This window comes from Podarcis gaigeae, assembly GCF_964106915.1.
Source record: "Podarcis gaigeae genome assembly, chromosome: 1".
Classification (NCBI taxonomy): Eukaryota; Metazoa; Chordata; class Lepidosauria; order Squamata; family Lacertidae; genus Podarcis; species Podarcis gaigeae.
In genome coordinates, this window is record NC_139678.1 from 114,298,483 (window position 1) to 114,313,821 (window position 15,339).

The window sequence follows — 15,339 nt, forward strand, 5'->3', positions numbered from 1 at the left end:
GCACTTTACTTACAGCCAATGGCTGTATTATTGAATGACTTTGAACTCTGGTGACTATCTCACTATCTGCTAAGCGACTGATTAACACTGTCCATTCCTACTAACACTGTAAATCAGGAGTAGGCAACCTTTTCCATACAAAGCACACAGTCCCTCATGGATAATCTTCATGGGGACACATGCTTGGTGTGGAGGGCAGAGGCAAAAATGGACAGAGCAGTGGATGTGGCTCTTACTTTTGTTCAGTAGGCTACATTCCAGACATGCAAAAATAAGAGGCTTCTACTTTTCTCTCTCTCCCTCTCTTATGTCTCTCAGAAGGAAAATGACTGTGTGTGTGTTTGTGTTTGTGTGTGTGTGTGTGTGTGTGTGTGTGTGTATCTTTGTATTAATGTAACATTTTCATATACAGCTGTGTATTTTTGTAATATTTTGTTTAAGTTATCTGTTTTTGCTTCAGTTTTCTGTACAGCATTTTGAGCTATTTTTAATATAGTAAGTGATGTACAAATTAGTTAATCAATCAATCCTCGATGTAGCCAAGCAAGGGGTATTATCACTCTTCAGAGACACATTCCAGTCATGCAAAAGCACTTGAGCAGACTTCCTCATCCTCAGCCCTCCAGATGTTTTGAGACTACAATTCCCATCATCCCTCATCACTGATCCTGCTAGCGAGGGATCATGGGAGTTGTAGGCCAAAAATATCTGAAGGGCCAAGGTTGAGGAAGCCTGCACTTGAGGAATGTGTGAAGCTGCCTCAGAGAGGGTTATGACTTGAGGAGAGTGGAGATGACTGACCAGGGAAAATCCTGAGGGCTAACTGGAAAGCTTGGGCTTCCTCATCCCTACTGCAAAAGATCATAAACATGAACTGAGTGACTCAATTAAAAAAAACAAACCACAAACTGATATTATGCGGAAGACTAGCTGATAAATACTGATAGTTTTGTATTTAATATTAAGTGACACTCTGACATAAAATAACTAGTATAGCTCTTTATATTGTTTTGTAAGAAAATACATTGCTGACCATTAAGTGAACATATTTTACTTCTTTTTACTCTTTAGTTGCGCCAAATATTGAGTTTGGTGCCGAACATTTCGAAGGTCTTACAGTGAAAGCTGGGGAAAGCATAAGGTTTAAAGTTTTCATCACAGGCCGGCCAGTTCCTCAGGTGATGTGGTATAAAGATGGACAAGAGATTGACAAGAGGCTGAATATGGAAATAAACAATGCAATTGGCTATAGCACCTTGTTTGTTAGAGATGCTTCCCGGGAACATCGTGGAGTATACAGAATAGAAGCCAAGAATGCATCAGGCACCAGACAGGCAGACATAACCATAAGAGTACACGGTAACTTTCCTCATATGAAATTGAGCAACTTTTATTTAGCATTCTGTTTATTCTATATTAAAATAAGAACAGATAAAAATAACTGATAATTGACTGTTACAGATACCCCAGGAAAAGTCGGTGGGCCAATACGATTCACCAATGTTACTGAAGAGAAGGCGTCATTATGGTGGGAGGCTCCTGCTAATGATGGCTGTGCAGCCATTACTCATTACGTGATTGAAAAGCGTGAGACCAGCCGAGTATCCTGGGCATTGATTGAAGACCACTGTGAAACATGCAGCTACACAGCACACAAATTAATAAAGGGCAATGAATACCAGTTCCGTATCTCAGCAGCCAACAAGTTTGGTGTCGGCAGGCCACTGGAATCTGATCCAGTCGTAGCACAGGCACATTATAGTAAGTTTACATTAAATTGAGAAATCTTAAATTACAGTGTTGGCAACCTTGTTGAGGATGTTATCTGATTGGCTTCTTTTATTTTACAGCTGTCCCCGAGGCTCCTGGCACTCCAGAACCAAGCAACGTAACAGGAAACAGCATTACACTTACATGGACAAGGCCAGCATCAGATGGTGGAAGTGACATTAACCAATATATCTTGGAGAGGAGAGAAAAGAAAAGTATTCTCTGGGTTAAAGTGTCCAGCAAGAGGCCCATTTCTGAGACACGGTTCAGAGTCACAGGCCTAACCGAAGGCAATGAATATGAGTTCCATGTCATGGCGGAAAATAATGCAGGAGTTGGGCCACCGAGTGGTGTCTCAAGGCTGATTAAATGCAGAGAGGCAGTTCATCCACCAAGTGCTCCTACTGTTGTCAAAGTGACCGACACATCAAAGACAAGTGTCAGCTTGGAATGGACCAGGCCTGTTTTCGATGGAGGCCTGGAAATCATTGGCTACATCATCGAAATGTGCAAAGCAGATTTAGGAGAATGGCATAAAGTCAATGCTGAGACTTGCATTGCTACCAAGTACACTGTGGTTGATCTAGAACCAAACGAAAACTACAAATTCCGAGTCAGTGCTGTAAATGGTGCAGGCAAAGGAGAAAGCTGTGAAGTTTCTGCTTCGGTGCAAACAATAGATAGACTCTCTTCACCAGAACTTGATATTGATGCTAGCTTCAAGCAGACACATATTGTCAGAGCAGGTGCAACTATCCGTCTGTTTATTGCCTTCAAGGGCAGACCTGTTCCTACTGCTGTATGGTCCAAAGCAGATTCGTCTCTTAGCCTGCGTGCTGACATACATACAACAGACTCATTCAGTACATTAACTGTGGAGAACTGCAACAGAACAGATGCTGGCAAATACATATTGACTGTAGAAAACAACAGTGGTAAGAAATCTGTTGCTTTCACTGTTAAAGTACTAGACACTCCAGGGCCACCAGGCCCTATTACATTTAAGGATGTGACCAGAAGCTCTATCACTTTAATGTGGGATGCTCCTATTTTGGATGGAGGTGCTCGCATCCATCATTATGTCGTGGAGAAGCGAGAAGCAAGCCGTCGCAGCTGGCAGGTTGTCAATGAAAAATGTACTCGTCAAATTGCTAAGGTCACAGATCTTGCAGAAGGTGTGCCCTATTTTTACCGTGTTTCAGCAGAAAATGAATATGGAATAGGTGAACCTTGTGAATTAACAGAACCAGTTGTAGCCACAGAAGAGCCTGCTCCACCTAAGAGATTAGATATTGTTGATACTACCAAGTCATCTGCAATACTAGCTTGGCTGAAACCTGATCACGATGGTGGTAGTCGCATCACTGGATACCTCCTAGAGATGAAACAAAAGGGATCTGACTATTGGCTTGAAGCTGGTCAAACTAAACAGCTGACTTTTACAGTTGAAGGTCTTATAGAGAACAATGAATATGAGTTCCGTGTCAAAGCAAGGAATAATGCTGGCTACAGTCAACCAAGAGAAGCCTTTTCTTCTGTTATTATTAAAGAGCCACAGATTGAGCCAACTGCAGATCTCAGTGGAATAACTAAACAACTTATAACTTGCAAAGCTGGTAGCTCTTTCACTATTGACATACCAATTAGTGGACGTCCTGTTCCAAAGGTAACATGGAAACTTGAAGAAATGAGACTCAAGGAAACAGACAGAGTGACTATAAAGACAACAAAGGAAAGAACCACACTGACTGTTAAGGAGAGCATGAGAGGTGACTCTGGTAAATATTATTTGACACTTGAGAACACAGCTGGCGTGAAAACTTTCACTGTCACAGTCGTTGTTATTGGAAGACCTGGTCCAGTTACACGCCCCATAGAAGTATCATCTGTGACAGCCGAATCCTGTGTGTTGTCATGGAAGGAGCCTGAAGATGATGGTGGCACTGGTATTACAAACTATATTGTTGAAAAACGTGAATCTGGTACAACAGCATGGCAATTGGTAAATTCCAGCGTCAAACGTACACAGATCAAAGTAACTCACCTCACTAAATATATGGAATACACTTTCCGTGTAAGCTCAGAAAATAGATTTGGTGTCAGCAAGCCAATAGAATCAGTACCGATAGTGGCTGAGCATCCATTTGGTAAGTAATAATTGTTTTAACAGATGTGCATAAATTAATTCTTTTTTTAAAAAAAAAGCCAAAATCAAACAAACACAGCAGTATTTAACAGTATTTCCCTTTATTTTCTTTCATCAGTCCCACCAAGCCCACCCACTAGACCCGAAGTCTATTTTGTTTCTGCCAATGCCATGTCCATTCGGTGGGAAGAACCGTATCACGATGGCGGCAGCAAAGTTGTTGGATACTGGATTGAAAAGAAAGAACGCAACACAATCCTCTGGGTGAAGGAAAACAAATCTCCATGTATTGAATGTAACTACAAAGCTACAGGGCTTGTGGAAGGTCTGGAGTATCAATTCAGAATATATGCATTAAACGCTGCTGGGCTGAGCAAAGCCAGCGAAGCTTCAAGGTCTGTCTTGGCCCAAAATCCTGTTGGTAAGTATAACTGGTAGAGAGAAAGTGTGTGTCCTATGATTATTTAAAGGAACAATGGAGTGATATTTTTGCATTATGTTCTCTTACAGATCCACCGGGCAGGCCAGAGGTCACAGATGTAACAAGGTCTTCAGTGTCATTAACCTGGTCCCCCCCACTTTATGATGGTGGAAGCAAAATTGTTGGCTATATTGTAGAACGCAAACCATACAATGAAGCTGGAGATGGACGTTGGCTGAAATGCAACTATACCATTGTCTCTGAAAACTCCTTTACCGTGACAGCTCTTAGTGAAGGAGAGGAATACGAATTCCGTGTTTTGGCAAAGAATGCTGCTGGTGTAATTAGCAAGGGTTCTGAATCTACTGGCCCTGTTGCCTGTAAAGATGAATACTGTAAGAGATGTTCATGTGGGTTTTTAAATTAGGTCATGAATTGTCCATATTTTAAGAGATCAAAATACATATTTATTTCTTTTGCTCTTTTTTTTCATAGCACCACCTAAAGCTGAACTGGATGCCAAATTGCAAGGAGATGTTGTAACAGTTAGGGCTGGATCTGACCTGGTTCTTGAGGCATCGATTGGAGGAAAACCAGAACCCAAAGTATTTTGGTCTAAAGGTGACAGAGAACTGGACCCAAGCGAAAAGGTCGCTTTGCAATACACAAGCAAGCATGCTGTTGCAATCATCAAGTTCTGTGACCGAAGTGATACTGGAAAATACACGTTAACTGTTAAAAATGCCAGTGGGACAAAGCAAGTTGCTGTCCTTGTCAAAGTGCTTGGTGAGTATTTCATAACTGCTAGTTTTCTGTGGCTATTTAACTTCTTTCATTTCAAGTTTTATTTTGAGATTAAAGAATTTCTTTCATTGCAGTAATTATCCTTTTACTCTTTGTCAATAGATTCGCCTGGTCCATGCGCTGGCAAAATCACCATAAGCAGAGTTACAGAAGAGAAGTGTACCTTGGCTTGGCGGATGCCTCAAGAAGATGGAGGGGCAGAAATTACTCATTACATTGTAGAGAGACGCGAGACAAGCAGACTGAACTGGGTTATTGTTGAACCTGAATGTCCAACACTGTCATGTGTAGTAACCAGACTTATAAAGAATAATGAATATATATTCCGTGTAAGAGCTGTCAACAAATATGGACCAGGTGTTCCACTTGAAACAGAACCCATTATTGCTAGAAATTCATTCAGTAAGTACTTCTCTAGCCTTGTGAAGTCTTCCCCCTTTGGGGGGAGGCACATAGTAAGTTGTGTTACACACAATAAATGTGAAATACCTAATTTTTTTTCCTGCCTTTAATAAATATTTACAGCTATCCCATCACCACCTGGTGTTCCTGAATCAGTGGGTGCTGGCAAAGAGCACGTCATTATTCAGTGGCTGAAGCCAGAGTCGGATGGGGGTAACGAGATCAGCACCTATCTTGTAGACAAACGAGAAAAGAAAAGTCTACGCTGGACCCGTGTTAACAAAGACTACATCATTTATGACACAAGACTGAAAATTACTGGTCTAATGGAAGGAAGCGAATATCAGTTCCGTGTCACTGCGGTAAATGCTGCTGGCAACAGCGAGCCTAGCGATGCTTCGCAGTACGTTTTGTGCAAAGACCCATCATGTAAGTTCATTCATTTATATTCATTAATTTTGTAGATTAAACAATATGAAGACTGCATAGGCCTTGAATCTAGAAGGTCCAGTGGTGCTGTTTGGACCATTCACCACAGCTCCAAAGAGGATATACTTATTTATTTTTAAGCCATTTTTATGGCGCCAGGATGGATGCCTTAGAATGATAGAATCATAGAACTGTATAGTTGGAAGTGACCCCAAGGGTCATCTAGTCCATCAACCTGCATTGCAGGAATCTCAACTAAAGCATACATGAACATTGGCTATCCAACCTCCGCCTAAAAACCTCCTGTAAAAGAGAGTCCCAAGGGAGTCTGTTCCACTCTTGAACAGCTCTTACCATCAGAAAGTTCTTGCTGGTGTTTAGTCAGGACAAATTGTTCCAATTGGTTTGGTTCCTAGCCTCCAGAGTAGGAGAAAATGAGCTTGCTCCACTTCCCAGTGACAGTCCTTTAGATATTTGAAAATGGCTATCATATCTCCTGTCAACCTCCCCTTGAACAGCCTAATGCAACTTTGTCTGCAGCAAGGAAGGCGAGGGCTGAATTTTAAGGAACAGGCTACAAGAGAGAGAAAAAGGAAATAACATGTGAAAGTTCCTTCAAATAATAATAATTATTATTATTATTATTTATTATTTCTACCCCGCCCGTCTGGATGGGTTTCCCCAGGCACTCTGGGCGGCTTCCAACAGAAGGTTAAAAATATATTAAAACATCTGTCATTAAAAATTTCCCTAAACAGGACTGCCTTCAGTTGTCTTATAGTTGTTTATTTCTTTGACATCTGATGGGAGGACATTCCACTCCAAAGTGTTTCGTGTACTCCTGAACCTTCTAAGCCCTATTATTTTATTGTATCACTTTCTTACATACCACAAGCTAAAGAAACAGCAGCACCTTAAACGCATCTGCTCCTTGGGAGCAGACTGTACTGAAACAGGTAGCCAGTGTTAAAATTATATCCCAATCTGAGTACAGGAGCATATATAATCATAGCTACTACAGAAGTGTTTAAATGATTATTCATTCAGGTTTTAAGGATCCACTGTAGTAACATGAAGTGTGTATTTTTTTTTCCTTTCCAAAGATACTCCTGCTCCACCTTCACCGCCAAGAGTTGTGGATACTACTAGAACTAGCATAAGCTTGGCTTGGACAAAGCCCATGTATGACGGTGGCGTTGATTTATTAGGCTATGTCCTTGAAATGAAAGAAGAAGGAACTGAACAATGGTATCGGGCACATAGCACTGCCACCATAAGAAACACCGAATTCACTGTGACTGGTTTGAAAATAAGCCAGAAGTACCGCTTTAGAGTGGCTGCCACAAATGTAAATGGTATGAGCGAATACAGTGAGACCCCTGCTGAAATAGAACCTGTGGAAAGGCTAGGTAATGTCAAGATCGAGCCTTCATAAAATATTTGCAAACTTACAAATCGCAAATTTGTTCAGAAACATTCAAATGCAACCTAATCTTTTATTTCCATCCCCACCTATAGAAATACCAGAACTTGAGCTTGCTGAAGACCTCAAGAAGACTATTACGGTTAGAGCAGGTGGCTCTTTACGTCTAATGGTGTCAGTATCTGGCAGACCAACACCAATGGTTACATGGAGCAAGAAGGGTGTTGACCTAGCAAGTCGAGGTATTATTGACACCACAGACAGCTACACACTGTTGGTTGTGGATAAAGTGAACCGGTACGATGCTGGAAAATACGTCCTTGAGGCTGAAAATCAATCAGGAAAGAAATCTGCCACAATTATGGTTAAAGTCTATGGTAAGTGCAAATACTGTTGTTTATTGTTACAGCAATACCTTTGCCCATTCCATCACAAATTTTTTTAAAAAGGGGATTTAGTTTGCAGAGTAATGGTAGTCTCCAACTTTAATTTGCTTATGCAGAAAAAATACTATACAAAGTGTAATGCAGATAAAATATGACAAAGGTCTATTTTGCCGTTTGTTCCACAGATACCCCTGGACCACCAGGAGCAGTGAAAGTTAAAGAGGTTACAAAAGAGTCTGTGACAATTACTTGGGATATTCCAACTATTGATGGAGGAGCTCCAGTCAACAACTATATAATAGAGAAACGGGAGGCTGCCATGCGAGCATTCAAGACAGTAACTACTAAATGCAACAAAACCTTTTACAGAATTTCCGGGCTCATTGAAGGAGCGCTATACTACTTCCGAGTACTGCCAGAAAATATCTACGGCATTGGTGAACCCTGTGAGACAGCAGATGCAGTGCTGGTGTCAGAAGTTCCAAGTGCGCCTCAGAAACTGGAGGTGGTTGATATAACTAAATCTACTGTATCGCTTGCATGGGAAAAACCACAGCATGATGGTGGCAGCAGATTAACTGGCTATGTAATTGAGGCCAGTAAAGCTGGAACAGAAAGGTGGATGAAAGTTGTAACACTGAAACCTACGGTCCTTGAGCACACAATAATTTCATTAAATGAAGGTGAACAGTACCTGTTTAGAGTAAGAGCGCAAAATCAAAAGGGTGTGTCTGAACCAAGAGAGATAGTCACAGCAGTGACAGTACAAGAACAAAAAGGTAAGAGTCATAATTACAATGGAAAAAATGGAACATTATTCAAAGTGCTGAGACACAGTTTAACAAATATTAATAATGTTGGGTTTATTATTATTATTTTAGTTCTACCTGCAATTGACCTTACTGGAATACCTCAAAAGACCATTCATGTACCAGCTGGCAGACCTATAGAACTAGCTATCCCAATTTCTGGACGACCACCTCCAGCTGTTTCTTGGTTCTTTGCTGGCTCTAAACTACGAGAATCAGACCGGGTCAAAGTTGAAACAGTTGCTAAGGTAGCTAAATTAACCATACGTGAAACCACAATACATGACACTGGAGAATACACACTTGAACTGAAGAACACAACTGGAACAGCTATGGAAAGAATAAAAGTTATTATTCTGGGTAAGAATTTGCTTTGAAAATATAATTGTCCATAATTTTTTCTTGCCTAATTTCCCCAAATTCAAGCATTTCCTTGTTTAACTATTTCTTTGATTATATCTCATTTATTTCATTTTCACAGACAAACCTGGACCACCTACTGGACCTATTAAAATTGTTGATATTGATTCAACTTTTGTAACCATTTCATGGGAACCACCTGAGATGGATGGGGGTGCAGCACTAAGTGGATATGTGGTGGAGCAACGAGATGCACATCGTCCAGGATGGTTACCAGTGTCTGAATCTGTAACCCGGACAACATATAAGTTTTCTAAACTTACTGAGGGTGCTGAATATGTGTTCCGTGTGGCTGCCACAAACCGCTTTGGAATTGGATCATACTTGCAGTCTGAAATTGTAGAATGCAAGAGCAGAATTAGTAAGTAAATATTCTTTTTTCTAGTCCTCTGCATTTAAAAAATCCAGATCAGTTTACATGGACACATATAGAAGAAACAAGTCTTGATACTATGTACATTCTATTTTCATTTTCCTGAAATAAGAATGAAAGAACTAGTCTACAATACCCTGCTTATTCAGACCAAAATATAATTGTAAATGGAATTTTCATCTCATTTAAAAAATCTATTTATTGTAGGTGTTCCTGGTCTTCCTGGTACCCCAGAAGTGTTTGATATCTCCCGTGATGGAATGACACTTACTTGGTATCCGCCAGAAGAAGATGGTGGTTCACAGGTCACTGGCTATATTGTGGAACGCAAAGAAGTTAAATCAGAGAGATGGGTCCGTGTAAACAAAGTTGCAGTCACTATGACACGCTATCGTTCCACTGGGTTGATTGAAGGACTGGAGTATGAACATCGTGTCACAGCTATCAATGCTAGGGGTGCTGGCAAACCAAGCCGAATTTCCAAGCCTGCAGTTGCTAGAGATCCAATTGGTAAATAATTTGCAAAATTCATAACATATACTAGTGACTTCTGTTCAGTCATTTTATTTGCAAAATAGTTGATACTAATATTTTGGACTGCCTTTTAAACATCAAAACTATACCTTTAATATATCTAACGCGCTCTAATAATATATTTCAGCTCCTCCGGGTAAACCTCAGAATCCAAGAGTGACAGATACTACAAGAACATCTATTTCTTTGGCTTGGAGTCCACCAGAAGATGAAGGCGGGTCTAAAGTCACTGGCTACTTGATTGAAATGCAAAAGGTTGATCAGTTTGAATGGACCAAATGCAATACCACCCCCACCAAGATCCGTGAATACACTCTAACACATCTTCCACAAGGTGCAGAGTATAGATTCCGTGTTATAGCATGCAATCTCGGTGGCCCCGGTGAACCTGCTGATGTGCCCGGAACAGCAAAAGTGACTGAAATGCTTGGTAAGATGCTGTAATGAAATACAAATTTTAAAGAACATAGCGCTATTTAGCTTTCTGCATACATAACATGATCTCTTTTTCCTCCTCCCAGAAATCCCTGATTATGAACTTGATGAAAAATACCTGGAAGGTGTATTTGTAAGGCAAGGTGGAGTAGTTAAGCTTACAGTGCCAATTAAAGGTAAACCCATTCCAATATGCAAATGGACTAAAGAGGGACATGATGTCACCAAGAGAGCCATGATTGCGACTTCTGAATCAGATACTGAACTTGTGATAAAAGATGCAGAACGAGAAGATTCTGGTACCTATGATTTGACGCTTGAAAATAAATGTGGCAAGAAGGTTGTCTACATCAAGGTCAGAGTGATTGGTATTCCAAATCCGCCAGAAGGGCCACTTGAATATGATGACATACAAGCACGCTCTGTTAGAGTCAGCTGGAAGCCTCCAAGTGACGATGGTGGTGCAGATATAATAGGATACAATATTGAGAGACGTGAAGTACCAAAGACTGCCTGGTACACCGTTGGCTCCAGAGTAAGGGGTACATCACTGGTAGTGAAAGGACTCAAAGAAAATGTGGAATACCACTTCCGTGTTTATGCTGAAAACCAGTTTGGTGTAAGCAGGTCCCTGAAATCTGAAGAGCCAGTTGTGCCAAAGACACCTTTGAGTAAGTATACGGGTTCAGAAAATGCATGTATGTGTGTGCATCTCTCACATACTTTATTTTATTTTCCAAGGTGCTTGGGGGAGTGTACATTGTCTGCCCCCTTTTTATCCTGATAATAAACCTGTGAGGTAGGTTAGGTTGAGAGAGAATGACTGCCCAAAAGTAACTGAGGTTGCAGTCCTATACAGGCTTATCTGGGAGTAAGTCCTATTAAAGTTAGGATCTCTTAGTTCTGAGTTGACATGTACAGCACTGTTAGTGAGTTCATGACTGAACGGACATGGGACCCCAGCATTCCATGGTTGTGATCCAATACTCTTAACTCCTATGCCAGAAGGACCAATGGTTATTGTTACATTCTTTTCAACAGATCCTCCGGAGCCTCCAAGTTATCCACCAGAAATCCTTGATGTCACAAAGAGTTCCATTAGCTTATCTTGGTCCAGACCTAGAGATGACGGTGGCTCTCGCGTCACTGGCTACTATATTGAACGTAAAGAGACAACTACTGAGAAATGGGTCAGGCACAACAAGACTCACATCACAACTACAATGTATACAGTCACAGGGCTGGTTCCAGATGCTGAATATCAGTTCCGTATTGTAGCCCAAAATGACATCGGTGAGGGTGAACCCAGCCCTGCTTCTGAACCAGTTGTGTGCAAGGATCCATTTGGTACGTAAATGTAACTTCTGTGTTAGAGGGCATCAGTATGGCGGGGGTTTTTTTGGAAAATACACTTTTTTAAATGAAAATACTTTGAAATTTTACAGACAAACCAAGCCAGCCTGGAGAAATTGAGATCACGTCCATATCTAAGGATAGCATTACTTTAGAATGGGAGCGCCCTGAATGCGATGGTGGTAAAGAGATCATCGGATACTGGATTGAATATCGCCAATCTGGAGAGTCTACCTGGAAAAAGTGCAATAAAGAACGTAACAAAGACAGGCAGTTTATCATGGGAGGCTTACTGGAAGCTACAGAATATGAATTCAGAGTTTTTGCAGAAAATGAGACTGGACTCAGCAGACCTCGTAGAACAGCTATGGCAGTAAAAACAAAACTGACATGTACGTTTAACTATTCCATTATATACACTGTGCTTTATGTAGTTGTTGAAAAGATATGACATGTCACAGTAAACTGTGCTATGGTATAAAGCGGTTTTGAAGTAATTTGGCAATTCCATTATGTAACTAGGGCACTCTGCTTTCATGTATTTATTTTTCTGAATGGACCTCGAGGAAGGAAATAAGCTATTTCCTACTCCAGGGCTAATAAAATTAATGATTCATTAAATGGGCAGCATAAAAATTATGCTTGGTACCATAGCATTATGGTTTGGGAGGGAATGTGGAATAAAAGACAATGGGAAAAGCTTTCAATACATTTTTTCTCCCTTTATAAATATAGCTGGAGAAGCACCAGGAGTAAGACAAGAAATGAAGGATGTTACTACTAATCTGGGTGAATCAGCTCAGTTATCATGCCAGATCCTTGGGAGACCTCTCCCTGATATTAAATGGTATCGTTTCGGCAAAGAATTGGTACAGAGCAGAAAATACAAGATGTCATCAGATGGGCGCACTCACACACTGACGGTGCTCACAGAAGAGCAGGAAGATGAAGGAGTTTATACTTGCAAGGCTATCAATGAAGTTGGAGAGGTTGAAAGTAGTGGCAAGCTACTCTTACAAGCTCCTCCACAATTCCACCCAGGCTTTCCATTGAAAGAGAAATATTGTGCAGGTGTAGGATCCACACTTCGCCTCCATATTGTATACATTGGTCGTCCAGTGCCTGCTATCACTTGGTTCCATGGCAAGAAACTATTGAAGAGCTCAGAAAACATTACTATTGAGAACACAGAGCATTATACTCACCTTTCCATTAAAAACGTACAGCATAAAGCCCACGCAGGACACTACAAAGTACAGCTCAGTAACACGTTTGGAACTGTTGATACTGTACTAAACGTGGAAATACAAGGTATGTCTTGGCATTAAATTTTATTGAAATCATGAGAAATACTTCTTCTATTTAACTTTAAACACTGCCTTTTCTTTTTGTAGATAAACCAGATGTGCCAGCAGGGCCAATTGTTATAGAAGCTTTGCTGAAGAACTCTGTAGTCATCAGCTGGAAGCCACCTGAAGATGATGGAGGTGCTCTAGTAACAAATTATGTTGTAGAGAAAAGAGAAGCAAAAGAAGGCACAGAGTGGCAGCTGGTTTCTTCAAGCATTTCTGGCACAACCTGCAGAATTGTTAACCTAACTGAAAACGCAGGCTATTATTTCCGTGTCTTTGCTCAGAATGCATTCGGCATCAGCGAAGCATTAGAAGTTTCATCTGTTGTTATTATCAAGACTCCATTTGGTAAGTGTGTTCCGTAAGCCACGTTTCTGTTTACCTGCAGTTCAACAGAGCAAACTGACTTCATGTCCTGAAAATGATTATTTCTTCTTTACAGAAAAGCCAGGCCAACCAAGTCAGCCAGTTGTATCTGCTGTGACAAGTGAATCCTGTGTTGTTTCTTGGAGGCCACCTGCTAGCGATGGAGGCTCAAAGATCAGAAATTACTTCCTGGAGAAACGTGAAAAGAAACAAAACAAATGGATTTCTGTAACCACAGAAGAAATCCGCGAAACCGTCTATTCTGTCACAGGTCTTATTGAAGGCCTGGAGTATGAATTCCGTGTAAAATGTGAAAATCTTGGCGGTGAAAGCGAATGGAGTGAAATTTCACAACCAATCACTCCCAAATCTGATGTAGCAATTCAGGCACCGCATTTCAAGGAAGAAATCAGAAACCTAAATGTGAAATTCAGAGGTCATGCCACATTTGTTTGCAAAGTCACTGGTCATCCCAAGCCTGTTGTAAAATGGTTCAAACAGGGCAAAGAGATTTTGCCAGATGGTGAAAAGGTGAAGGTACAAGAATTTAAGGGCGGCTATTACCAACTGGTAATTACAAATGTAACAGATGATGATGCCACTGTATATCAAGTGAGGGCAACCAACCAGGGAGGATCTGTTTCTGGAACTGCTTCCTTGGATGTTGAAGGTAAGTAATGTGCTTCGCTCTTAAATTTAGTTTGTATTTAATTTTTCATACAGAGTAAGCTTATGGGCTACAGGGAGGGGGTGGAAACTCTGAGTTTGGAATAGTATTTTCTTAATAGCCTTAAAGTAAGTCAGATTGTGGCATGGTCATCTAGATATTTATGGTATAGTCCTAGGTGAAGTGGGAGAGATGCGAGATGTTCTACTGGCTCACTCTGACTAGGGAAAGAAGAAGAGATGTTTTTCTCCTTTTTTGTTCTCATGTTCCCTTTTGGAACATTTCCCCCCCCCCCAAAGGTAATGGGAGGAAATAACTACACCAGCTCCAAACTGGCATAGTTGATGAGCCTGATCCAGGGTCCTCCAAAAAGAATGAAGGGCTTGTACCCCAGCAGACCCAATGCAGTTTCTGATTTGCCCTCAAAATGCCCTCTCTTAGTGCTTAGCCTGGCTACTGCTGGTGAAAACACCACCAGCCAAGTCTAAACCAACAGAGTTTTCTGTGGGCATCAGAAGGGCCTCCATGTTGGGCATGTCCCCCTACTGATGGAGAAGAAGGACCACCCAAACTTAGCCCTGTCCAGCCAGTGGATTTGGGGGTCAGGATTGTTCTGTTAATCATAATGGACAGAATTTTCATTTGAACAATGAAAGTATAATAGGATACATATGGATAAACAGTATATGAAAAAAAACATTAAATACAAAACATTCACATTTATACCTATGTCTGTGCTCTAGTAGCATTGGTCTGGTGATCAATTTTGTTGAAGATGTTATCAGACTATAAAATGATAAAAGGCTCTTGCACGCACTTGTCTGGTAAAGAGCTTCTAACATTATTGGGAAGGAGCACTATGACTAGATTAACGTTCCCCTGATGTTGTAATCTGAACAGCTGTTGTTGCTCAGCTGGCTGAGTATAGCTAAGGGAAGTGTCTGTCTTGTTTGTTTCTATTATTTACATTCCACCTTTCAGGATACAAATCCTTCCACAATAAACAATATTAACATATTAAAAAGTCATCAACATCCTTCCCATAGTATAGTTTCTGGTATAAAGGCCCTGTGAGAAAGGCCCTGTAGTCTTCACCTGCTCCCCACTCTCCTGGAATCCTTCCTATTTAACCATTTAAGGTAGATAGACCAGTGAGGGTAGAAAGTTCAGCTGGAGCAGGCTCTATGAAGGACTTTGCCTGCACCCCTCTTTCTTGAAATCCTTTCCAAAGGCAGAGTTGATGGTAGAC

General features: G+C 40.9%; 1 protein-coding gene across 2 annotated transcripts in view; it reads left to right on the forward strand.

Moving 5' to 3' along the window:
- Positions 1-15,339, forward strand: part of LOC310826909 (titin-like) — a 288,837-nt gene that overhangs the window by 264,559 nt on the left and 8,939 nt on the right. For both annotated transcript variants that reach the window (XM_083702293.1, XM_083702294.1), the window contains 21 exons: positions 1,072-1,359; positions 1,462-1,761; positions 1,851-3,917; positions 4,035-4,337; positions 4,427-4,732; positions 4,833-5,123; positions 5,244-5,543; positions 5,667-5,972; positions 7,076-7,381; positions 7,491-7,772; positions 7,967-8,560; positions 8,663-8,950; positions 9,072-9,371; positions 9,591-9,893; positions 10,045-10,347; positions 10,439-11,023; positions 11,394-11,699; positions 11,798-12,097; positions 12,441-13,016; positions 13,100-13,405; positions 13,500-14,093. In XM_083702293.1, the coding sequence (XP_083558419.1) occupies positions 1,072-1,359; positions 1,462-1,761; positions 1,851-3,917; positions 4,035-4,337; positions 4,427-4,732; positions 4,833-5,123; positions 5,244-5,543; positions 5,667-5,972; positions 7,076-7,381; positions 7,491-7,772; positions 7,967-8,560; positions 8,663-8,950; positions 9,072-9,371; positions 9,591-9,893; positions 10,045-10,347; positions 10,439-11,023; positions 11,394-11,699; positions 11,798-12,097; positions 12,441-13,016; positions 13,100-13,405; positions 13,500-14,093 (9,204 nt within the window). The remainder of the gene's footprint in view (positions 1-1,071; positions 1,360-1,461; positions 1,762-1,850; positions 3,918-4,034; positions 4,338-4,426; positions 4,733-4,832; positions 5,124-5,243; positions 5,544-5,666; positions 5,973-7,075; positions 7,382-7,490; positions 7,773-7,966; positions 8,561-8,662; positions 8,951-9,071; positions 9,372-9,590; positions 9,894-10,044; positions 10,348-10,438; positions 11,024-11,393; positions 11,700-11,797; positions 12,098-12,440; positions 13,017-13,099; positions 13,406-13,499; positions 14,094-15,339) is intronic.